Below are 23,956 nucleotides of genomic sequence, written 5' to 3'. Positions count from 1 at the left end.
ACAGAGAGGAGAGGAATGGGGAGTTAGTGTTCAATGGAGACAGAGTTCCAGTTTGGGGCAAAAACGTTCTGGAGATGGATAAGTAGGGACTGTTGCACGACATAGTGTTGAATTGTCATTTACTTAAAAAAAAAAAAAGATTTTATTTATTTATTTGACAGACAGAGATCACAAGTAGGCAGAGAGGCAGGCAGAGAGGAGGAAGCAGGCTCCCTGCTGAGCAGAGAGCCCGATGCGGGGCTCAATCCCAGGGGCTCGATCCCAGGACCCTGAGATCATGACCTGAGCTGAAAGCAGAGGCTTTAACCCACTGAGCCACCCAGGGGCCCCCTAAATTTTATGTCTTAATTGTATTTGAATCGAAATTGAAATTGAATTCAATTTCAAATGAAAACCAAACCAAACTGAGAAAAGAGGGAATGGCAGGTGTAAAGTTTTTCTGGCGAGATAAAACACAACACCAGGCAAAGTGGGTGCAAGGCAAGATTTATTAAAAACACTCTCCAGCGAAGTTTCAGGGCTAGGAGAAGGGGAGCCAGGACAGTTGCGCCGGGAGGAGGTGGGCACCCTCGGGCGAGGTTCCCCGACTCTGTAAAGCAGAGTGGCGGAAGTCTCGCCCAAGGCAGGGAGAAGGGGGCTTTTAAGGGGCCTTGAGGGGAGTTCGGGGGTCTTTTGGCAAGTTTCCCTTATTTGGATATTTCATCTGCTCGTCGGGGTCCCATTGGTCCACGGGAGCCCGGGGCGGGAGGGTTTTCAGATTCCTGCTTGGGTCTTTGTTCTCCTGTCCGAGCTCAGGCCTTGTGGCAGGGACTTTGGCCATCTTAAGTAGCCCTTTCTTTCTGCCAGCCCAACAGCAGGAAGAGGGATTGGAGACAGCCAGCGGTGAAGTCACTTTCAATGAGATTTCCTACGAAATCTCCCTGCTTAAGCAGAGAGCCTCAGGCGGGGCTCGATCCCAGGACCCTAAGATCATGACCTGAGCTGAAGGCAGAGGCTTTAACCCACTGAGCCACCCAGGGGCCCCTAAATTTTATGTCAGTAGGTGGCAGAGAAGATGGGGACAAAAGGGGCAGTGAACTATCAGTGGGGAGACTGAAGGAAAAAGGAAGACCTGAGCTGGGGTCTGGTGCACACTCAACGTCTCACTTGAGCAAGGCGTGCCGACATCTCACTCCCGTCTCGCAGAGGTCAGGACTTAAACGTCCGTGGGCAGAGCGCCAGGTAAGGTGGCTGGATGTGGTCGGAGGGGCCCGTAGAAGTTCTTTTCTCAAAGTTCCTTACATTTCAAATCATGAAGAAAAGACAATACACCTCAAAAAGAAAATTGGGCAAAGTGCATGAGTTGATCATTCACAGAAGAGGAAGCTTGAACAGCTGAACACTAAAAAAAAAAAAAAAAAAAAGATTTATTTTTAGAGAGCGACAGCATGCAGAGAGGGGAGGGACAGAGGGAGTCTTAAGCAGCCTCTGCGTTGGGCCTGGAGCCGGATGCGGGGCTTGACCTCTCCTTCCTGAGATCAGGACCTGAGTGAAAACGGGAAATCAGGTACTTAACTGCCTGGGTCACCCAAGCTTCTGGGGAAACCGAGAACAGGTAATAAACATTTGAAAAGCTTCAATCTCACTAGAGATAGGGAAATGCAAATTAAGACCACAGCAAGGAGAGAAGACACAGACAGGCCTTACAGAGGCTGAAAATCTTTGCAAACATCTTTTGGATAATGAACTTGTTTCCAGGGTGCCTGGGAGGCTCAGTGGGTGAAGTAAGCCTCTGCCTTTGGCCCAGGTCATAATCTCAGGGTCTTGGGATTGAGACCCGGGTGGGGCTTTCTGTTCACCGGGGTGCCTGCTTCCTCCTCTCTCTCTGCCTGTCTCTCTGCTTACTTGTGATCTCTCTCTCTGTCAAATAAATAAATAAGATCTTAAAAACTTTAAAAAAATAAAATAAAATAAGATCTTTAAAAACAAAACAAAACAAAACAAAACACTTGTCTCCAGCAGATGTCCCACCAGTGCTGGGGTGCTGGTGGCAGCGGGTTGGTGCTGCTGGGCTCACCCAGGTAACATCACCACCTGCCTGCGGTGCCCCCGTGTGGTCACGCTGCCTACACTGTGGTCCCATGAGCCGCCCTGCATTTATTCTCGAAACGCCTCCAGGACATCAGGACATTTCAGGGACCCAGGCAATCGTGGGAGGTGTGGTTAAAGGGTCATAAAAGGGAGATCGTGCCATTCGCCACGCTGAGACCACCTGTTGGCTTTTAGAGAGAAGTAAGCCTGGTTCGCTACCTCATGCCGCTGTCCATGATAAATTCCAGAAAGGCCAAAGATGCAACTGTAAAGCAGAGAAGAAAACGAAGGCAGTGTGAAGAACCATCTTGGAGGGAAGATGTTTCCCAGGAAACTGGAAACCTAGAAACAAAGGGGAAGATAGAGAAACCAACTGCAGAAAAGTTAAAAAAATGTGTAGCAGAACTCGGAGCGGGGAGGTAATGAATAAACAGAAGCTACTCTGAAGCCTACAAAGAGCTCCTATGGGGCGCCTGGGTGGCTCAATTGGTTAAGCCATTGCCTTCGGCTCAGGTCACGATTCTGGAGTCCTGAGATGGAGTCCCGCATCCGGCTCCCAGCAACATGGGGCGTCTGCTTCTCCCTCCAACCTTCTCCCCTCTCATGCTCTCCCTCACTGTCTATCAAAGAAATTTAAAAAAAGAAAAAAAAAAAAAAAGGCGCTCCTGTGGGTCCAAAGAAAATGACCCACATCCCAGACGGTGAGTGGGCAGTATTCTGTAGCCGAGAGTGGTCAGTGGTAAGATACTCAGTCTTACTTGTAATAGGGGTTGTCATGAAATAACATCAAAACAGTAACGAGAGAGCCTCCCCCCGCATCAGATTGGCTGAGATGAACAGTTTTTTGTTTTTTAATTTTATTTTTATTTTTTTTATTTTTAAAGATTTTATTTATATATTTGACAGAGAGAGATCACAAGTAGGCAGAGAGGCAGGCAGAGAGAGAGAGAGAGGAGGAAGCAGGCTCCCTGCCGAGCAGAGAGCCCGATGCAGGACTTGATCCCAGGACCCTGAGATCATGACCCAAGCCAAAGGCAGCGGCTTAACCCACTAAGACACCCAGGCACCCCGAGATGAACAGTTTAATAGGAGCAGAGTTTGGTTGGTTGGCTGGCTGGCTGGTTGGTTTTGAAAGGCATCTTCCCTTCTTTCTATGGGAAACCATAGAAACAAAACAGATCTATACAAGAGGATACATTTTGCCCCTGCCTAGGAGAGAACTCCTTTCGCTCTTTCTAGGAGGGAGGCATAGGGTCTCCTGCAAGGTGCAGGTGGAGATTACAGTTGGAAGCATCGCCCTTCCCTGTGGCCACGATGAAGCAAGCACCTGCTGTGTGCCGTGCCAGGGGCCATCTGCTCAGCCCAGAGACCCAGGACATCACTGTTCCTGACTTCAGGGGCTGTACGGTGTCCCCCCGGTTACAGTGCATTCCGCCCGTAAATATTTACTGAGCACCTACTATGTAACCTTGTATCACTCACTCAGCAAACACCTGCTGTCTGTCTACTGCATCCTGGGAACCCCCCGGGCTCTGGGAACACGTCCCTGCTTTCCTCCACTTGCCTGTTCTAACAGAGGGAGTAGGACCCGCAAGCCAACAAGAGTACAAGACAATTTCAGAAAAGGACTCATGCGCTGAAGCGACCAAAGCCCAAGGGTCCCCTGGTGGGACCGAATCAGGTGGGGCTGAATCAGCCGGGGTGGGGAAGGCTTCTCTGGAGCCACTCCCCTGCCCTGCCCCAGCCCAGGCAGACCTGAGAGCAGGGGTCCTGGCTGGGAACGCAGCGAGTGCAAAGGCCCCCAGGGAGGGGACGCCAGCCACCCAATGGTGTCCTCTGAGGACCAGAGACCTGGTCGTTGCTGGGAGGTCGGGGGAGGGTGGGCAGGCTGGAGACGCCCACGGAGGGCCCTAGGCGGGCAATAGGAAGGGGGTGGATCTGATTCTAGGAGCAACAGGGAGTCCCCGGAGGTCATGATAGAGCCGAATGAATTTTTTTTTTTTTAAGATTTTAACTGATCTCCATACCCAAAATGGGCTTGAACTCACAACCCCGAGATCAAGTCTCATGCTCTACCAACTGAGCTGGCCAGGCACCCCGAACCAATGGTTTTAAAAAGGGCCTCCAAGGGGCACCTGGGTGGCTCATTCGGTTAAAGGGTCTGCCTTTGGCTCAGGTCATGATCCCCAGGTCCTGGGAGCAAGCCCCGTGTCGGGTTTCCCACTCTGCAGGGAGTCTGCTTCTCCCTCTCCCTCTGACGCCCCAACCATACTCTCTCTTTCAAATAAATAAAACCTTAAAAATTAAAAAATAATTAAAAAGGGGCTCTGAGAGCTGGCAGGGTTGGCAGAGGCGTCACTCAGGGCGGAGGTCACAGGCGCCTTGTAACCTAATCTCAGAAGTGACATCGCAGCACTTTTCCTGCTTTCTTTTCTGGAAATGAGTCCCCAGGCACAGCCCACACTCTAGGAGAGGGGGTTCCGCAAGGCAGGAGGCAGCCATCCCAGGAGCCCATGTGAGAGGCTGCCCAGCCCACCTGAAGAGGAATTAACTTTGTTCCCTAGGACCTAGAATTGCCCATTAGGATTTCTGCAGGTTTCCTTGGGGCTCAGCGTCTGTCCGCCTTCCCTCCCCCCAATTGCTCTCAAGTCAGCATGGGTCCTGAAGGCACAAGCACGAACAGGCTGGGGCCAGGAGGCGGGACAGGAGGACACCTGCAGCTGGGGTGTGGGGGGCGGGGTGATGATGGTGTCAGCCAGACCTTCCTTCTGGCCACTCCAGGCTGTGGGGATGGACTTTCCTCCTTTTTTCCTTTCTTTCTTTCTTTCTTTCTTTTTTTTTTTTTTTAAAGATTTTAGTTATTATTATTCTTGAGACGGGCACAGAGAGCACGAGCAAGCGGGAGGAGCAGAGGCAGAGGGAGAAGCAGACTCCACGCGGAGCCAGGAGCCCGATGTGGGACTCGATCCCAGCACCCTGGGATCATGCCCCGAGCGGAAGGCAGACGGCTAACCAACTGAGCAGTCCAGGCGCACCAGCCTTTGCTCTTTCTGATTGGAGGGGTGGAAAGCGCCGTCCAGCCACGCCACCTGAGAGGTCGCTAGAGGCCCAGGCCACACTCTCTTTTGAGGCTCCTTGTAAATTCAACCCCAGCAACTGGGGCGCCTGGGTGGCTCAGTGGGTTAAAGCCTCTGCCTTTGCCTCAGGGTCCTGGGATCATGCCCCGCATCACATCGGGATATCTGCTCAGCAGGGAGCCTGGGATCATGCCTGCTTCCCCCTCTCTGCCTGCCTCTCTGCCTACTTGTGATCCCTGTCAAATAAATAAATAAATAAATAATCTTTAAAACCCAGCAACCTCTAGAACAGGCTTCGAAAGTTGTGGCCTATTGCAAAACCCCAATTTAACAAACCAAGAGCTTTGATATTCGGGAAGCAGGAGGGAGTGTGACTGGGCTTTTCACCAGGCCTGATGAAGTTTGCAAAGAACATTTGTGCGCGGGCCAGCAGAGGAGGCATGTGGTTCCAAGATTGCTTACTTATTTTCTCATGACTTACCTAGCCCTTACTATGTGTCAAGCACTGTCGTAAATGCTTTCAAAGAGGAACTTAATGGCTTTGCCCTTTCTCTGGCTTTGGTAAAGTGGAAGGACCAGCTGGGGCTTGTTGGAGGGTGAGAGAGAGGGAGGTCACTTCCAGCTAATTTCAAAACAGAAGATGCCCCAACAGGCATCAACATGTCATCTGTGAAACCAGCCCAGAGGGAGGGAGGTGTTTTAAAGATTACTGGTTCATAGAGGTGGAAACTGAGGCACGGACAGGTGGGCATCCGTCCCAGGTCACACGGTGGGTACGTGCACTGGCTTCTGGGAGCCCATCCAGACAGGCCGTGGACCCCGTGTGTTCTGCAATGCTCTGGGGGTGGGGTGGGGTCCTGGGGGGGTGGCCAGGCTGGGCTGTGCCACCAACATTCTGTTCCCCTGTGGGTGGACACGGTCGCCACCCCTCGATGTGTGTCAGATGAACGTGCAGGACAAGCACGGTGTACTCCCCCGGAATTGGGTCTGGGGGCTCCCAGAAGGGCATGGTCAGCACCTGTGGATGGGGAGACCCCGGTTGCTGCTCACCTTGCCTGGCATCGTTTCTGTGCCAATAGCGCGGGGCACCCCACACGCAGTGAGACCCTCTGCGATTCAGAATGTGACATAGGAAGAACCTCGCAGTGGACATCCAGCTGCGAGAGATAGCAGAGACCCTATATGGTACGGCCCTCGCCGCCTGCCTCCCTTGCCCAGGAATTTTCTAGCACAAGCCCAGTCTCCAGACCCCCCCACCCCAGCCCCAAGGTTCCACTCTGGGGACTCCTCAGCCTTTAAGGGTCGGGGAGCTGCAGGCAGGCAGGTGTCCCCTGCTCCTGAAATTCAGTATTTGTCAAAACGTGGCCCCGTGGCCCTCTGCTCCTGTATCAGCTGCGGGTGCGTGTAAATGCAGAGTCCTGGGCTGGCGCCCTCGCCCTGAGGAGCATGAGCACTCAGGTTAGAGCCACTGCCTCCCTTTGCAGGAAGGGCTCACCTGGGAGCCGCCGGGGACGGGGCCCTCGGCCTGTTTTATGAATTTGCTGGATCTGCTGCTTCTGTCCCGTCTCCTCCGCTGCAGCCCTCTCAGGGCCAAGCGAGTACCATGCACCCCAGCACCCCTCTGTCCTCCCCATGCACTGCTCCCCAGGCATGAAGCTGCTTTTGAGACCCTGGAGCCTCCGCACCAGGGCACAGACGGATCAGGTCAGCCAAGGGGATTTTGACATGGACCAGCCCAGGAGGAGGAGCACTTTATTTTATTTTACTTTTATTTTTATTTCTTATAAATATTTTATTTATTGGGGCACCTGGGTGGCTCAGTGGGTTAAGCCTCTGCTTTTGGCTCAGGTCATGATCTCAGGGTCCTGGGATCGAGTCCCGCATTGGGCTCTCTGTTTGGTGGGGAGCCTGCTTCCTCCTCTCTCTCTCTCTCTCTGCCTGCCTCTCTGCCTACTTGTGATCTCTGTCTGTCAAATAAATAAATAAAATATTTTAAAAGATTTTATTTATTTATTTTTTTGACAGAGAGATCACAAGTAGGCAGAGAGGCAGGCAGAGAGAGGAGGAAGCAGGTTCCCCGCCGAGCAGAGAGCCCAATGCGGGACTCGATCCCAGGACCCTGAGATCATGACCTGAGCCAAAGGCAGAGGCTTAACCCACTGAACCACCCAGGCGCCCCAGGAGCATTTCAAATAAGGGTGCCCTTTCCTGACCTTTGGAGTAATGACGACACCCCCCAGGGCCCCACTTGAAGCCTCCCACCTTGCCCACCACCTCATGTCACCAGTGCTGGTGGCCCCTATGGGCACAGGACCCGGGGGCAGCATAGGAAATCCCCACCCCCACCCCAAGAGGTGTCCCCTGGCCTGGAGACACTCTGGCAGGGACGCAGGCTGCCCCAGGGTAAAGGCCGGCCCAGCCCGGGAAGGACAGCTTCCCATGCGCGGCAGTCCTGGGCAGGCGCAGGGGAGGGAGACCCCAAGCCTGCAGCTCCCCACTCCCTTGAGCAGGGGTCTGTTGCCTTCCGGGGGGAGGTTCCTCCTCACATCCACTGAAAGCCCTGCTTTGTGAACTGAAGCTGCTCCTTCTTGCTCTGCCCTCCAGAGGCTTGCTCCAGTGATCGATATGCTTTTAATTAAACTCCTGACTGCTTCAAAAGGACTGCCTGGTCCCCTGGGTCATTGCTTTTTCTTTCTGCAAACAAGCTTCTTCTGGTATCGTGCTGGGGAACACGTGGGCCCTGGGGGAGCCATCGGCCCTCTGAACTTCCCAGGTCAAGGGCCTCTCTTGACAGGTGGGCCTTCTTCCTTGGGCCCTACTCAGGATGCCGAGGGTGGGGGTTCGGGGTTGGGGGATGGGCTCTTCTCAAAGGCAATAACCCCAGCCAGACCCACCCTGGCAGAGGCCTGGGTTGAAGGGGAGTTATTCGGTGTGTAACGTGCATGACATTTGGGGGCGATGGCCTGTTTTCTAAAGTCAAAACCCCTCAATGCCTGGCCCTCTTGCCCCCAGTGCCCAGCGCCCTGGCATACAGTAGGTGTTCAATAAATGTTCATTGCCTGAAAGGTGAGTTCTCCTTCTGCTAGAAATCACCCCCTGGAGGGATAACCCAAAGAAGTTGGGTGAGTAACTCTCCATCCACAGCTCCTCCCTGTGTGGGATCACTTGTCTCCGGCGCGGGGATTGGAGGAGAGAGACTTTCTCAGAGGTCCCCTCGAGGTGACTAAGAGGAAGGGCTCCACCCCCCAAGGGTCCAGCTGGGTATCTCCTGCTGAAGACAGGAGACTCCAGCCACTGAGGTCAAGCAAAAAGCTTTTTATTCAGAGCATAAGGTGGGGGTTTGTGCCCAGTCTCCCCCGCTGTGGCCCTCGTCGTTTTGACAACAGCTGCGATCCTGTCAGTTCGAAGCAAGCACAGTGTTAGGCTGTTGGCAGCAGCCGCGCCTGGAGGGAAGGCCACTGTGTCAGTGGTGACGGGAGGACAGTGAGGACAGGAGGCTCGGGGTTGGGTGGGTCACAGCTCCCACGTGGCCCCGTCTGGGGCCCCCGAACCAGGACTCCTGCCGCCGAGCTCCAGCTCGAGATGAGCTCTGTGGGCAGGGGGCCCGTCTGACCACGGGTGACAGGCCTCCCGTAGCCACCAGGCACTCAGAGCTGGTTCCGGGGCCGCTGGAATCTCAGCAGCCCTCTGACCACCGGCCTTAAGTCAGTGGAGACCGATGCTGCCCCCGGTGACCAGAGGACCCCCTTCCCTTATTGTAATGGCCACCTCCTTGAGGGCTCCCGGGGTAGCATTGCCTTTCTCCACGGGGCACAGTCTTTGGTATCCAGTCGGCTGTCTGCCCCCCACCCCTCAACCCCAGGCTGCTTTCCAGGTTAGGACAACAAAGGACAGGCCTCTGTGATGGGACAACGGCTCTCCCAGAGTGGCTAGTGGGCCTGGCCTTCCCAGATGGCAAGGGCATGGCCTTTGGAGCTGACCAGGTCTCTCGGCATCGTCATAAGTAAATAAAGCTGATGCGGACCAGGAAGACAGGCCCGCGGCCTGGGGGCTCTGGAGGTCTGCCATCACCCCTTATGGGATGTCTTCCGAGGGCCCTGCGCCGGGATCAGGACAGGTGACTCTGGGAACACCAGCCCCTCTGAGTAGGTAACCCTGGGCTTCAATCAGGCTCATCCTGACAAAGTGGGGTGTGTGTGTGTGTGTGTCCGTCTGTCTGTCTTCCTGGTTCATCGGTCTGTAGTCTGTGGTCACCACCCATCCCCCTCAGAGAGATGAAATGGACCCTATCTTGTGAGCAGTGGGCTTAAAACCCAGGCCCGAGAGATTTCTGGTCAGTTCTGCCCGTGTGGGTTGTGAGACTCTGTCCAGGCGGAGGTCAGTCCCCCTCTCCACAGGGCCTCTCCCCAACCCTGACCGCTGGGTGGCTCCCCGCTGTCCGCCTCCGTGCCGAGTCTGTCTGTGGAACGGAATGGGGGCTGAGTGTGGCACTGCTGTCAGTGACTAGCCCGGTGCGGGGTCCTCTTCTGACTGAGCCGGACCCGCGCAGCCGCACCCGTCTCCTAGTTTTCACAGGCTCGGGGGGAGCCTCTCCAGGGAGCAGCTGGGACGCGGCACCCTTTCCAGGCTGGTCTGCTCGGATGTGGGTGTCCTGCCCTGGGTCCCCAAGGCCAGCCCTGCTCTGTCCTTCCATCCTAACATCGTTCGGGCTCCGTCCATCCCCAAAAGAAGACAGACATCCCGAGAAAAGCCAAAGGCAAGTTCTTTTCCGCCCCTGCGCTGCTCCGTGCAGAGCTTTCATTGCTGGTGGGGCTGTGGCAGGTGCGTGGGGGGCGCCCCGTCTCGGAAGGACACCCCGTCCCGCGCAGGGCAGACTCTTCTTGGATGGCCTCCAGGACTCTCTCCTCCTCCTGCTGCCCCCGTCCGCCCCTCACCAAGACCTGGCCCAACTTGGGGAGAGGAGGAGGGTATACAGGGGATGGCCGTGGCCGCAAGCAGCCTGCGGGGATGGGTGGGGGGCTGGGGTGCAGGGCGGCACGTCCCAGCCACGCCGGGGCCACGACGCCCGCGTCCAGGTTGCCAGCGGCTTTCCAGTTTCTGGCCCCCCCCCGCCACGGCAGCTTCACTCATCTGTCACCTCCACGGAGTCCTCGTCCTTCCTCTCCTCCGACTGCTCCTCTGTGGTCTCCGTGTTGTCTGTTTCGGACAGCGAGGCCGCCTGCCGCACCCAGTCCCTGTCACTGAGAGGCTCTGGGTCGCAGGGTCCGGAGAAGGGGTTGAACCAGTTCAGGGAGAAGTCCCCACCAAAGGTCTCTTTCACTGACTTCCAGCTGCCCCTGCGCTCCCTGGGCTGGTGCTTTCGCTTGAGGCGCTCGATGCCCTGGGGGGACAACGGGATACAGAAGGTCAGCAGGGGTGAGGGGGGCGCGGTAGGGACACAGCCGGACTGGGCCAGGTCAGGGCTGCGAAGCCCTGAGGGCCGGTGGGGCACGGGCAGGGTTGGAGGGAGCGGTGGGGAGTGGCACAGCAAGCGGGGGCCGGGGTCTGCCCAGCCTTGCCAGCCAGGCTGCTGCGGGGCCCAGGGCCGAGGACTAACCGCCCCCGAGAACACTAAGAAGACGAGCCCTCCCTGGGCATTTCTGGGCCACGGCCCCCAGCAGGTGCAGCAGACTCGGCATGAAGAAGGGGTGCAGGCAGTCAGGGGAGAGCGCAGGGTACAAACACGGGGGCCGCGGAAGCAGACTGTGTGCCCAGCATGCGGCGGGCAGCTGAGGGGGGCGCAGGGTCGCTGTGGGGGGGGCCCTGCTCCGGCGGCAGATGCGCCCCTGCTCCCAAGCTGCCCACTCACCTGTCTCTGGGCGTCTCAGCTGCCAGGCCACAGAAAGAGGGTGAGGGGAAAGGGGAGGAGCCCGCAGGAGTGAAAGGCATAGTCAGGTCAGCTCTCCAGACCACAGCCCCCTCCACAAAGGCTTCCAGCCCCACCCGGGCCCCTGCCTTCCTCCGCCTCTGCTGGAAGCCAGAAGCCAGAAGCCAAGGGTTTGCGAGGCACGGCCACTGCTCATGCACACGACCCATTCCACCTCAGAACGACCTCTGAGGATCTCGTTCTGGGTTCTCTCTTCTTTGCCACACAAGAGCCTCCCGTAACTGGTACGATCCCTTCTGTTATGCAGAAAGAGAAACTGAGGCACACCCACAGACTGAGGCCTGCCCCAGCCTCCGGGCCAGTTCCTCTCCAGCACTCTCTCTTCCCACCTCATCTCAGAGATTTAAGTTTCTCGGTTCTTGAAAAAACCTGTCGTTTGACAAAGCTGATCTCAGGGTATCTCCTTGGAAGACACTAGTGACACAGGGCAGACCAGGGACGGAACCGGGTGGGTGTCACCTGAGCCGAATCACAGGTAACATCACCTCCGGGCTTTTCTTGCCCTGAACGCACACTCTTGATCTAATCGTTAGACCGGGTACCTGGCCTCTGATCTTCGAGAGGGTCAAAGTCTGACCAACATGCTTCAGAAGCAGACACAGGCGATGGCTGTAGGCCAACGGCACGTGCTAAAGGGGTTGATTTTATGTTGTGTAAATTTCATCTCAATTAAAAAAAAGGGAGGGTGAAGTTCAGGAAAGACAAAGACGGAGGATTCACAGATTAGAGCAGACGACACGGATAGGACAAGCGAGGCAACGGGACAGACAAGGGTCTCGGTGGGGCACGTGGAGAAGCCGGAACGAAGCCCGTAGGTCTGTTAAGGGTCTCGCATCCATAGTTTCCCAGGTTTTTGTGTCTGTATTGTGTTTATATGAAACGGTTCCATGTTGAAAGGCTGACGGAGGCATACGCAGGAGCTCTCTGCGATTTCTGCCACTTTTTTGTTAAGTTGGAAATTATGTCACAATAACAGGTAAAAAAAAATAATCGGACACACACAGATGTGAGCAAGAGAGTCTTGAACACTGAAGGACAACATGACAAGCTGGGAACAGTCGAGACACCCGCTCAGGATGGCTGAGTCTGCCGTTCTACAAAGTGTAACACAACTCAGCTCCGAGAAACGGTGTTGATACGGTTCTACGTCACCCTGGAAAATCCTGTCCACTGGCGACAAGGCGAGGAGGCCAGGGTAGTTGGACAGGACATCACGGGACCTGCGGGTACCTTTGGGGATGGGGTCAGAGGTGATTTGTACTAATTTCTGCGGACTTCTCGCACGTCTCAAGCTTTCACCAATGAGCGGGTGTTACTGCCATGGTCAGAAGAGCAGAGCTGTTTCAGAAAACAGACCTTGCTGGCAACTCCTGAGGGAGCCTCTCCTAGATCAAGGGCACCCGATGCTGTTGATGCCCATGGACCGGCCGCTCTCCAGGCCTCCTTGCTGAGCGGAAGCCACCGGGGCCACTGGAGACACTTGCTTTGGGGGATGTTGCATTCTCCTCCCAGGCAATGCTTTGCAGCCTGTTCGGAGAGGCTTCTGAAGCATGATTTCAGGGAAGCAGGGACATCCTCAGGAAGCAGGGCAGGCGACAGAGGGACACCCAGATTGACTGTGTGCACACTGGCCCAAAGCCATGATTGTGGGGTCCTCACAACCGCCCCGAGTGGAGGTGGCTGTTGGTACCGACAACTTGGCAAGCAGGAAAACAGAAGGGTCTGAGAGGCCACTATGGTGGCCAGAACTTGTTCTGCTGTTTGTTGGAACCCAGGTGAGAACTGGTCTCTGCCTTCTTTCTGCCCAGGGTGTTTCCAGCCCTCCCACGAATTCTCACTCTACCCGTGCTGATCACCAAGGCACAGGAAAAAGCGGGGGAGGGAGATGAGGCAGAAGAGCCCTCAGGACGACGGTGCTCCATGGCAAGCACTCATCGCGACGCGCAGCCTCTTCACCAAACTCGTAAGAACATTCTAGATCAGAGCCCAGCCCGTCCACCAGATGAAGCTCCTGAGCAGGTTAAATGGACAAACATCCGGGTCAACTCTGAGTCTGGACGAAGACAATATTCCAAATGCAAAGTCCTTCGGCGGGAGGTTTGCGGGGACAACAGTTAATACCCAGGGCAGGCCCAAGCGAGCAGAATGGTTGACTCCTGGGGAGGACGGCACGGCCGAGCCAACAGCTCTTGCAAGGGAGGGTGTGGCTGGGGGCTTCTGGGCCTTCCTCTGCCACAATGACACATGAGCTGTCATTTGCACGGGAACACACCAGAGTCCCCAGAATGAACGTACCAGGACGAGAGCTCCCGAGGGAGGCAGAGACCCCGAGCATAGGCTTTGTAAGGCCTCCTCTGAGACCCACGGAGCAAGAGCTCATTGTCCCCCTGCCCCTTCGACTCCCCACATCATCGGAGGGCGAAAGTCAGAGACGCTGCTGCCCATGCCGTGTCCCTCCTCCTTGGACAGCCAGAGAACATTCTCTCTTCATCTGCGTTTCACATCCTTGTACTCGACCCACAACAGGCAACACTTTTCCGTACAACTGTGCACCACAGCACAGTCTCATGAAATGATACTTACTCTATAACTGTCACGCATTTCTATTTATTTATTTATTTTAAAGGTCACTTCTCACCAACAAGCTGGTCCCATGGATCAGAAGCTGTTGTGACCGTGGTTTGAAGAGGAGAGGTGTGGCAGCGCTAATGTTCATGGAAGCCATGCCGGGTGCCAGATGGCTTTGTCACAGCTACAGTCACGACTTTCATTTGACCCTCACTATGACCTTGTGATTCAGACGGCCTCCCTGGTTTGACACGTGAGATCACGGAGGCTTAAGTCAGCTACTGCGCCAAGTCACACGTGAAGGAAGTCGCTGAGCAGGGATTTGAACCCGAGTCTGAGGGGGTCCAGAGCCTTGATGCCCGGTCGCCAGGCTGCATAAGGTCAGCAGCAGAGTTTTGGGGCACCCTATGTCCACGTGTCGGAGCATGGGGCAAACACCCCTTCCTCCTTAGCTCCTGTGTGTGCGCGGATGGACCCCTGGAGTGACTGACTTGCTGGGGTGCTCACAGCGGTCGTGCCATCGAGAAGTTTTCTGAGGGAGAGGGCAGGGGAACGAAGCCTCCCCTGGGGACACAGCAGACTGGCCTGGGGCTGGCTTCCGTGTCACGGTGGAAGGTGGCTTGTGACTTTCTTGGCAGCTGAGCCCGGATGAGCAAAACTGGTCATTCCAGGCGTGTCACTTTGGTTCTTTGGAGACGAAGTATTCCTGAGAGGAAATGGTGTGACTAACAGGAGATGGAGCACCCGCATTGCTACCCAAATTCACTCTGGAGGCACGAAGTCACCAAGCCTGGGCACAGAGGCAGACATCTGCCCGGAGGGAGCGGCCTTTTGCATGTTCAGCCAGGTTGCTAGAAGCACCGTCTGAAGTCGATGGCTGGGAAGGAGTCACCTAATCCGGCTTGCCAGGTCGCCTTCCTTTCTCTTTCCCTGCCACGCTCCAGGGCCCACGCTCTGAAAGACCATGGCTGGCACGGGCTCATTGCCCAGAGGTGTACCCCCAGCACCACCGGAGCCCCTGTGCCAAAGCCAAAAGCCTGGGCCACCCTTGTGCAGAGAGACACGTCCTCTCTCCTCAGCCGTCTGGGAAGACTGGGGGCCCTCAGGGATGCCCACTTCTTTCTGTGTGGGTGGCAGGTCACCCCACTGCTGACAACAGCCCCATTCCTGGTCCCTGAGCTCCCCCAAAATGTCTCCCGTTCCAGTGAGAGGGAGCGAGGAAAGCCACAGGGAAACCCGGGGTTTTCCTAGCTTCCGAGGGCATTTCCCTCTGGCTGAACAGAGGGAGACCCACACAGGATGTCTAAAGCAGCCTTGTTCTCTGGGAAGGACAGGCCTAGGACGCCAGGTTTAAATGATGCATTTCCAGGTTTAAATGATGAATTTCTATGTTTAGGACTCAATAGAAATAATAAAAAAAAAAAACAATACATTTTCAGCACCATCTACGGCCTTCCTCAGACATCCCATGGGGAAAAGAACTAACCTGGATCACTTAAAAAAAGAAAAATGCCTTGAGGATGGAGTGTTTGGAGGGCATCCCAAATATACAAAATATTCCCCCCCTGTCAGGAGGACCCAAGGGACGGCTTCCTGAGGGGCGGGAGCAGGCCAGAGCCTTCGAAACCGCGCTAGTCACTGAACAGCCACACTTCACACGCCTCAGCGAACTGTAAAAAGTGTGTGTGGGGGGGAGCCTGTGGGAAACAAACACTATGAACTCGATTTAAATACAGCATTAAAACAAAACACCAAACAGACGCTCCAGACCTCAGCCTTGACTTAGGGCGTCAAGAGCACAGGAGAGGCAAGTCGGGGCTGACTGCCTTGGGGAGGGTCGTGGAGGTCTCTGGTGACACGGGAGGGATGAAGACGAGCTCCTCACAGCGCTGGGACGGTCTGTGGAGGTTTCCAGTGCCTTCCTCCAGCTCGACACCGCTTTCTGCTGGGTCTGCAGAAGGAAACGGGTCCCTCCCTCCCGGGGCCCCAAGCTCCAGCAAACTCTGCGGACTGGAAGGCTTTTCTGTAACTGGGGATTCAGGCAGCAGAAGCCAGTGCGAGGCCGGGGGTGGCAGGGGTAGGCTCGGTCAAGGGCGGGCAGCTAACAGGTTCTTTAAAGACAGCGCAGCGGACGCCTCGGACACCTCGTTCAAGAGGAGGAGCAGAAACAAATAGGCTTGAGGAGCTCCGGAACAGAGGCCCCACGGCAGCCAGCACGGCTCGGCCTGAAGGCAGCGCTGTGAGAGAACACGGCTCAGTGACAACAGGTTTTGGAAAAATTTTATTGCATTTTGTTTCCATGTGGAAGCACGGACAGAAGTGAAAAGAGGCAGCATGTTCCACTGAACGGTTCATGGAAAAACCACACGGCGGCTCGGCGAGCTTCCTCCCTGTCCCGGACTGGGTTTCGTACACCTTACCCCCGCCACCGCCCCCGGCACAAGCTCAAAAAGGAGGTTTGTGGTGATCACTTACAAAAAACCAAATCCACGTGTACAGAGTCACAGATGGTCAGTCCTCCGACATCTGGGATTGCCGCCCTGGCCGGGCCCTCCCTGTCCCTGGGCCCCCCCAGCTCCCCCCTCTCTTCCGGCTTTCCTCTTGGAAGTGGGATTTCATTCGGGAAGTGCCGGGGGGACGGGGCAAGGCCACTCGGTCCCGCTAGTTCGGGCGGGGGGGGGGCCCATCTGCTAGCTTTCAGAAATCTGGGGGCTGTGAGGGGACCCCTCACATCCCCGTCAGCCCCCGAGGCAGGGACGGCGGCCTCCCAGGTTAAAATACAGAGAAGATGTGGCTACGTGCGCATTCAGGTGTCCAAGACATCAGAGGGAACCCACTTGAGGGATTTACAAAAGGGGGCGGAGGGGGTTGAGGACAGGACGGCTGTGCGCTGGGGGCGGTGAGCGGTGTCACTCAGCGCACCGGCCACCTGCCACCTGCGAGCGGGAGGGGGGAGCGGAGGGGAGGTGGTGCCAAGAGGAAGCAGACCTGACAAAGGAAACCTGAAACCGCACCATTTGTTTTCTCCTTTTGACTGTGTAAGGCATTTTGAGCTGGAAAAACGTCTCTCCTTCATACTCTTCCGAATAATCCGCGGGAATATAATTGGTGATTCAGAATACAAATAAGACCCCCTTGATCCCACCCTCCCAAAAGTCACTCTGCACACCCCAAGCCCGTGGAGTACAAGGAGGCAAACCGTGTCCACACTGGGGGATGAGGCCGCTGTGCCAAGGGCCTTTCTTAGGGCTCCGGCCCATCCTGCCCGTCTCGGCCACAAAGAGTAAGCATCCGTCTTCGGTGAAAACGTTTTAAGTCCTGTGGGGGCGCCTGCCACCGCCTCCTGGGCAGCGGGAGTTGGGGGGCCCCCCTGCCTCTCCTAAGTATCCCCCACCAGGCGTCAGGGCCGGTGGTCCGTCCGTGCCCCAGCCCACGGCTCCCTCAGTTAGTAGAGGCGGGCCACCCGGAGACAGCGCCCTCCACGTTAGTCAGGCCAGACAGACAGCAGAGAGGAAACCAGAGGCCAGAGAAGTGATTTTAAAAAAAGAAAAAAAAGAAAAAAAAAAAAAAAAAAAAAAGAGCAGCTTCGGTCACCAAAAAAATAGAAAGGATGATCTCTTAAAAATAAAAACATGGGGACATTTTTTTTTTCTCTGCAATGCTCAGCCATTTTACTTGAGACATAAAAAAAAAGTTTTAGAGTAGTTGCTCTGCTTTTTTTCGATTTAAACATTCATGAGAACGGAGGGGGCGGTAGTGCTGTGATGTGGTTTGTGTCTGGGTGGCAATGCTGGTCAGGGTCCTTCAGACCACATACTGGTACGGGTCTGCCTTCCCTTGGTCTGGCGTGGCAAAGGGGCTGGCCCAGCCTAGAGAGAAGGGGTGGCCAAAAACGGCTTTCATGTTCATCCATTTTGTTTTTTTAGCCCATCTTCTCTCTTCCTTTTTCAATTGTTCTATTCCCTGAAAACAAGAACAATCATACTTTCAGTCAAGCTCTTTATTGCTGTGGTTTTTGGGGAAGGGCTGTCCATTAGCCTGAGGTGAATGGCGTCAGTGCTCCCTTTTAAAGCCGCAAACCTACCTACATCGTACATTTTCCTTCTCTTTCTCTCATAAAAAGTGTCAAAGGAAAAAAAATTTCATTTTTGGGGGGGTGGCGGGGGTGGGGGTATGTGGGCATATATTTACAAAGCCCCTCCAGGGAGGGAGGGGGAAAATGAGCAAATCCAGAGGCTGCGGAGCCTGGATTCCCACAGGCGTGTCGGGGTGTCTTGCTAAGTTTGAAGGCGCACCATGTGCGCACGCGGGGCGGTACCGAGGCGCTCCGGGCCTGGCACTGGGCCTGGCTATGGTCCGGGAATGCTGTGAGGGTTTTGGTGCCAGAAGCCTCAGAGCCGGCAGGGGCTTGTGATCGTGAGAGCCAATGCTGGCCTTTAATTTGGGTAGGTTCAAGTTTGACACGACTATGACCACTTTGCAGACAAAAAAAAAAAAAAAGGAACAAATGAAAGGACCCGCTCGGGCGCTGTTAGTCCCCCCAGCCTGGAGGTCAAGAAGCACCCGGCTCAGTGGGGTGGGCGAGGCCGACCTGAGAAGGTCCAACAGGAGTCAGAGACTGTGGGGGAGGAGAGAAGCCACCACAGAGGAGAAGGAAAGGGATTAGTATAGGTTAGAGGGGCTGCCTGGACAGAGAGCCAGCCCCGGCCATGGCAACGGTCTTCCTAGTGCTTCTCTCGGAAAAAGTGGGCCCAGAAGCCACGCTGGGGGGTGCCCAGAGCCTGGGCTGCTCCCCACGCCGAGGCTCACAGGAAAAGAGGCTGGTGAGGAAGCCTGTTCCCTCCCTTCTCCCTCTTCTGATGGAGCTGGACAAAGGGCAGGGCCCGAGGATGTGTCTTTGCTCGGAGAACAGGAGAGACGTGGCCTGGCAGGCGCCTGGCCGGGGGTCTGACTGCCCTGGTGTCTGGGGAGGAGGAGGAACGGGGAGGAGTAGGAGGGCTCAGCCTGACTCAAATCTCTGTTCAGGCCAGGGAGCTGGGAGGGTCCAGGCCGAGGGGAAGACGCGCTTTCTCCAGACGCACCCTTCCTTCTTTTCTGCTTTCCTTTCCAACACAACTCCCTTTAGGAAGGGGCCGGAAGGGGAAGAAGAGCCAGGGCCAAGGGTGTGGGAGCTGTCCTTCTGGCTCCCCCAGACTGCAGGCTGTGTGGGGGCGCCGCAGGCAACAGTGGGGGGGCAGGGAGGGGGGGGAATGACAGTCACCCTTGGGTTCTCTGTGGTCTTGGGCAGAGAAGCTGGTCACACTTCCTGCTTGGATACACAGCCGGGTCTATACCATTGGCTACTGTTTTTACAGAAACTCTTATGATGTTATTTCTTCTAGAAGATAAAGTTGCTGAGAGCCCCCCGAAACATTCTAAACCACTGGGAATTCCCACAGGTCCAAGAGATGGTGTCCCAACAGCAGTGGCAAGGAGTCTGTCTCCCTACGAGCCTCCATCTGATGCGGACTGACCAGCAGCCCCTTTGATGCTGCTACCTGCCACCAGAGGGGAGCTTGGGAAGCCAGGAGGAGTGCCGGGAAGGGCCTGGGACCTCATGCCTCTGCTCCCCACAGGAGCTCAGTGCTGCCCCTTCCTCCTGGGGCCCCTCACCTGGAACCCAGAGCCAAAAAGGAAGAAAGGTCCATGTCACAGCAACAGACTGACCACCTGGAGGCTTTTGGACACTTAGGACAGACAGGTGGCCATGGCACCAGGGGAGTGGGCTCCAGTCCTGCCCCTGCCAGCAGCCTCGAAGTTCCCAGAGAAGGAGCTATGGGGAGGGTGGAGGTAGGGCTGGGGGGTGGAGGGGGAGAAAATGGGCGAGAACCAGAGCCGGACCAAGCGGCGGTACCTAGTGGGCAGGTGGGCGCCAGGGGCCCAGAGCTCGGGGATGCTTGAGGCAGACTCTCCTGACTCTGCCCTTGGGACCTACTCACAGAGTCACCTCCTCCAGGAAGCTGACCCTGCCCACTCCAGCTGGATTCAGGCACCGTTTGTCCATCATCCCCTCCCTAGGGCTGTAGTTCTCAGATGGGAAGCGTGGCCCTGTGCCCAGCAGAGCGCCTGACACAGCAGAGCGTGTCACACGGAGCCATCATGGGAGGACAGAAGGACTTTTGGCAAAGGGCACTTCACCGAGGCTGCTAGGCCCCGTTCCTGGTGTGACTTGCTATGCCGGCCCCAAGGAAAGACTCGTGTGTGTGTGTATGTGTGTGTGTGTGTGTAAGTCCAGAGTTACTGCAAATGGGGGGACACGGCCGGCACACCTCCCTCCTGGGCCTGGCTGGCTGGGCTGCCAGGTCCGGCCCGCACGGAGCCCTCCCCGCAGCATCCGCCCTGGGACCCCCCTCAAGCCGCAGAGTGGAGGCGAGGGACAGGCCGCCCGCTTACCGTTTCGTCTGTGCAGATGGAGTGCACCTGCGTCCCGAACATCACGGAGGTGAAGATGAGGAAGAGCAGGCCCTCGAAACACAGCAGGATGAGGAGGATCACTGTCGTCGGCGGCGAGAAGGAGCTGCACTCTGCAAGAAGGGTCGTGTGGGACTTGGGGCTGTTGTCCCCTGCCCGCCACTCGACGTCCCCAGGGCCCCACTTGGCCTCCGGCCCTGCAGGACCTGGTTCCTCCCATGTGTGCCATGTGCCCTTGGCCCTGGCCCTGGCCAGCACCATCCGGCTGCGCCAGCACTCCCTCGGGGAGGCCCTTCTCCACAGGACAGGCCCTTGGGGCTTCCCCTCCGGACACGCCTTCACCCCTGCTCCTTCCCCGGCCAGTGTCTGTGCCCTGTTGCCAAGTACGGTGCCTGTACAAGGACCCAGAAAGGCTGCACCGCGTGAAGGCGTGAAGACAGGGAGAGCCCCCTCCCCTCAGAGAGCACAACACAGGCTGCACAGGTGGGGCGGCCTCAGGCTGGTTCTGGTTCGGCCACGAATTTCCTGGACATTCCTGCAGCTCTGTCTGCTTCTGGGGGACAGGAAAGGGCAGATCTGGAGGCGCACTCAGGGGTTTTGGGATTCGAAGTCTACGAGGGGGCAGTCTGGCTGCCGGGCCTGGCCCGGAGCTAGGGGTGAAACAAGCCCCTGGGAACCCCCCCCACCCCCAGGAGTGGCTACTTTCGATCTCCCCACCTCTCTCTGAGCCCAGGCTGCCAGGGGTGTGTGTGTGAGACCTCAGACAAGTCCTTGTCCCCGTCCAGGCCTCCACCCCCTCCTCACAGAGCAGCGAGGTTTGACCAGATAGGTGCTTCTACTTTCAGCAGCAGCAGAAGCCTCTGTCTGGACTAAGTCTAAAATAGAAGGGCCCACGACGGGAGAGGAAAACTGAGGTACCGCCGCAGACAGTGGGGGTGGGGGTGCCTGGGGGAATGGGGACGACACTGGGAGACGGGGGTCCCGGCCCGGCTTGTGGTGCATGTTTCTCGCTGCCCCAGGGCCCAGGCCTGCTGCCCTGGCCGGAGGGGTCCGATCTGGGACGGCAGGTCCGGGCTTTCCTGGGCTTTGGGAACTTGAGGAATCTGGGGCTTCCTTGCTGCTTCCCTCGCGGGACCTTCAGAACCAGCCGGAGACACGGCGCTGCCACCATCCGGGTGGCGGGGGAAGCGACAGCCCGTCCAGACGCCTTCACCTCCTCACGCTGCACTCAGGGCGCAACATCGTCCACAGCGCTGTCCCTTCTGGCTTTCTTGGGGGCAGGGCCTGGCTGGGCTGGCCCCCTGGAGGCTCCGGGTGTGGCAGTCGCCTGGGCGCGGGGCCGGGTGGCGGGCAGGACGAGGGTTCCAGTCAGGCAGACACAGCAAGGTGAGGATCCCGAAGCCAACCCCCCACCACAAGCTCTTGCTAAGATGCCCCCACTAATCTTCCGCGGCCCCTGCATCTTTCCCGCGCCGCACCCCGTGGCGTCCCATTTGCTCCTGTCCTGGCTTGCTGTCTGCCTTGCCCACCACACCTCTAGCCCTGGGAGGCCGGGGCTTTGCTCCCTGCTGTACAGGCCGTCTTGGAGCAGAGCCAGACAGCACGGGAGCGTGGGCACACGGCCGGGGCTCTCCGAGCTGTAGTGTTCCCTTTCGCTGGGAGGCGCGGTTGACAAAGCGTGAGTACATCCGCACAGGCTGGCCCGGGCCCAGCGTAAGCGCGCAGGGGGTGCCCATGGGATGGAGGCGCCTTGCTCCTTCCTTCCCCACCTCGGCTGTCCCGGGAGGCAGAGCCTGGCACCGGGGTCCACTCTCCGTCCTCACCCAGCCACTCGGATCCTTCCCGTCCTGGGCCGGCCCCAGGAGCTACGAATGGAGGTCGGGAGGCAGGAACCTGACCCAGGGAACGTAAATGAGCTAACTCCACCCTTCGTTACATCTCAACTCAAAGTGCCCTCATTCCATGGACACCCCTTCCCCTTCTTACACGAGCTGGATGCGAGGCCGCGCGTCCACGGCTGAGCAGTGATGGTGGTCACTGTCGCACTGGGCCAATCTCAGGCTTCTGTGCTGGGGACTGTCCTCCTAGCCTAGCGGCCACAGGCACTGCTGCCTCAAGCCTCTTCCCTCAGGAATCTTGACTGAAGACAATCAACAGTCCTCAGGGAGGACCCTAGGCCCTGGGGTCATGGAGGCAGGGCTGGACGAGCCCACTCCAGACCGGGGCTTGAATCACGGCCTTCTTCTTGTGAGCTTGGGGACTGGCTGAACCCCTATGCGCCCCAGCTGGCTCTCAGCGGGCAGTAATGACAAGGCCCCTGACAGCTGTGGATCCAAAGACCGACACTTCTGCCTCATAGAGGGTCCAGAGCATTCTCGTCACTGCCTGAGTCTGTTAACCGGACAGCGGCGGGTGGAGGGAGCGACGGGCTTAGTAAACGTCCCGGTCAGACTGCGTTGCTAAGTTGCCAAGGCCCCATCTGGAGTTTGACTGGATCCCGGGGCCCTAGCAGGGTGTGTGCCCTCGCAGAACTGTCACCAAGGAACGTGCTGGGGCCCTGCCTGGCTCTGCAGAATGGTCCGAAGGCAGAAATCCACCTGCCCCCTCCTCTTCTTCCCTACTCCCTGCCAGCTTGACCCTCCCCCTGGCTGGCTGCGTCCAGAACTGCAGGAGTCACGAAACCTGGGAGACACGGTGACACCGACTGAACTATGTCACCTGCAAAGTTCATATGTGGGAGCCCCACCCACTGTGTGATGTTATTTGGAGATGGGGCCTTTGGGTGGAGATGAGGGTTCTGTGAGGTCAGGAGCTGGTGGGGGAGGGGTGGCCCATGACGTGGTGAGTGTCACATGAGCACACTGAGAAGCTGGCCGTCTGCAAGCCAGGCTGAGAGGCGGTCCCAGGGACCGAATCGGCTGGCACCGTGTTCCTGAATCTCCAGGACTCCGGAACTGTGGCATTCCGACACGGCAGCGCAGGCTGACTGAGACTTGTGGGGTTCTCCTCCTTTGGTGGTGGCCCACCGAGGGAGGAGAGGCTGGTGGTGGCCAGCCTCTCCATGCCCAGCCAGGGGCTAAAGACCCCAACCTTCCCACGGCCTCCCCAGTTCTGGGGAACAAGAACAGCAAGCTGGTGCCCGAGAAGACATGAGGCACGGGAAGAGTGAAGTTCTGGAAGATGGTGCGATGAAGGGGACCCATCTGACGCTTTGGCTCAAGACACTTGTCTCACGGACGGAGTTTGTGTGCGAGATTCTCGTCTGGCCCGTGGCCTCTCTTAATTCCTCCAGCTTCTGTTAAGACCTTTTTTTCTTCCTTCTTATATTTTTTCTTCTTTAAAATCATAAGACAGCATCGGTTTTCCCAGCATCTGTTTTTTCCCCCAGGATTCGTGTGGCCTCCTGGACAGAGTTCCTTCCTCAGTGTTTGCGCACGAAAGGGATAGCACGGAAGGAGAAAGGGCTGCTCTGCGATCTTAACATGGATTGGTAGTGAAGCAGTTAAAAAACACCCACAGAAAAGGAAAGTTCAGAATGGATTTCTGTGAGATTGGAATGAAATGACTTTTGATTAAATGCCTCCTCCTCCTCCTCTTCTTCTTTTTTTTTTTAAAGTAGGTTCCGTGCCCAGCATGGAACCCGGCGTAGGGCTTGAACTCACGACCCTGAGATCAAGACCTGAGCTGAAATCAAGAGCCAGACACTCAACCGGATGAGCCGCCCAGACGCCCCTAAAGTGCCTTTTCTTAAAGACCAGGAGACAAAGGTTCTCTCCCTGACAAGGCTCCCGTGCCTGCAGGAGGAATGCACTCCCTGTGGCGGCCTGCCTTTCCCCTGGGCACGCTCAGGCTAGAGGGCCTGTCC

General features: G+C 56.8%; 1 protein-coding gene and 2 long non-coding RNA genes across 7 annotated transcripts in view; 1 reads left to right on the top strand and 2 right to left on the bottom strand.

Annotated features, from left to right (window-relative positions):
• Window positions 1–467: 467 nt before the first annotated feature.
• Window positions 468–6,875, bottom strand: LOC309851198. 2 transcript variants are annotated; one of them, XR_014304669.1, is made up of 3 exons: window positions 6,198–6,875; window positions 1,112–1,311; window positions 468–589 (listed from the first exon to the last, which is right to left on the bottom strand). It is a non-coding gene; the product is annotated as an uncharacterized lncRNA (long non-coding RNA). The 2 variants fall into 2 exon arrangements; XR_014304670.1 differs by lacking the exon at window positions 6,198–6,875 and adding an exon at window positions 2,290–2,332.
• On the top strand, window positions 1,120–23,683 carry LOC309851209. Its single transcript, XR_014304671.1, has 2 exons — window positions 1,120–1,221; window positions 19,023–23,683. It is a non-coding gene; the product is annotated as an uncharacterized lncRNA (long non-coding RNA).
• The window catches only part of ZDHHC3 (zDHHC palmitoyltransferase 3), a 54,624-nt gene continuing 39,115 nt past the window's right edge, over window positions 8,448–23,956 (bottom strand). For 3 of the 4 annotated variants that reach the window (XM_082706000.1, XM_082706003.1, XM_082706002.1), the window contains 2 exons: window positions 20,074–20,204; window positions 8,448–10,527 (listed from right to left, as the gene is read on the bottom strand). In XM_082706000.1, coding sequence (XP_082562126.1) covers window positions 10,270–10,527; window positions 20,074–20,204 — 389 coding nt within the window. In that variant the 3' untranslated portion in view covers window positions 8,448–10,269. Of the gene's footprint in view, window positions 10,528–15,909; window positions 17,605–20,073; window positions 20,205–23,956 lie in introns of those variants that run through there. The other variant, XM_082706001.1, reaches the window with a different exon arrangement.

Source organism: Mustela nivalis (genome assembly GCF_964662115.1).
Source record: "Mustela nivalis genome assembly, chromosome: 1".
Classification (NCBI taxonomy): Eukaryota; Metazoa; Chordata; class Mammalia; order Carnivora; family Mustelidae; genus Mustela; species Mustela nivalis.
This window is presented reverse-complemented; position numbering and strand designations above follow the sequence as displayed.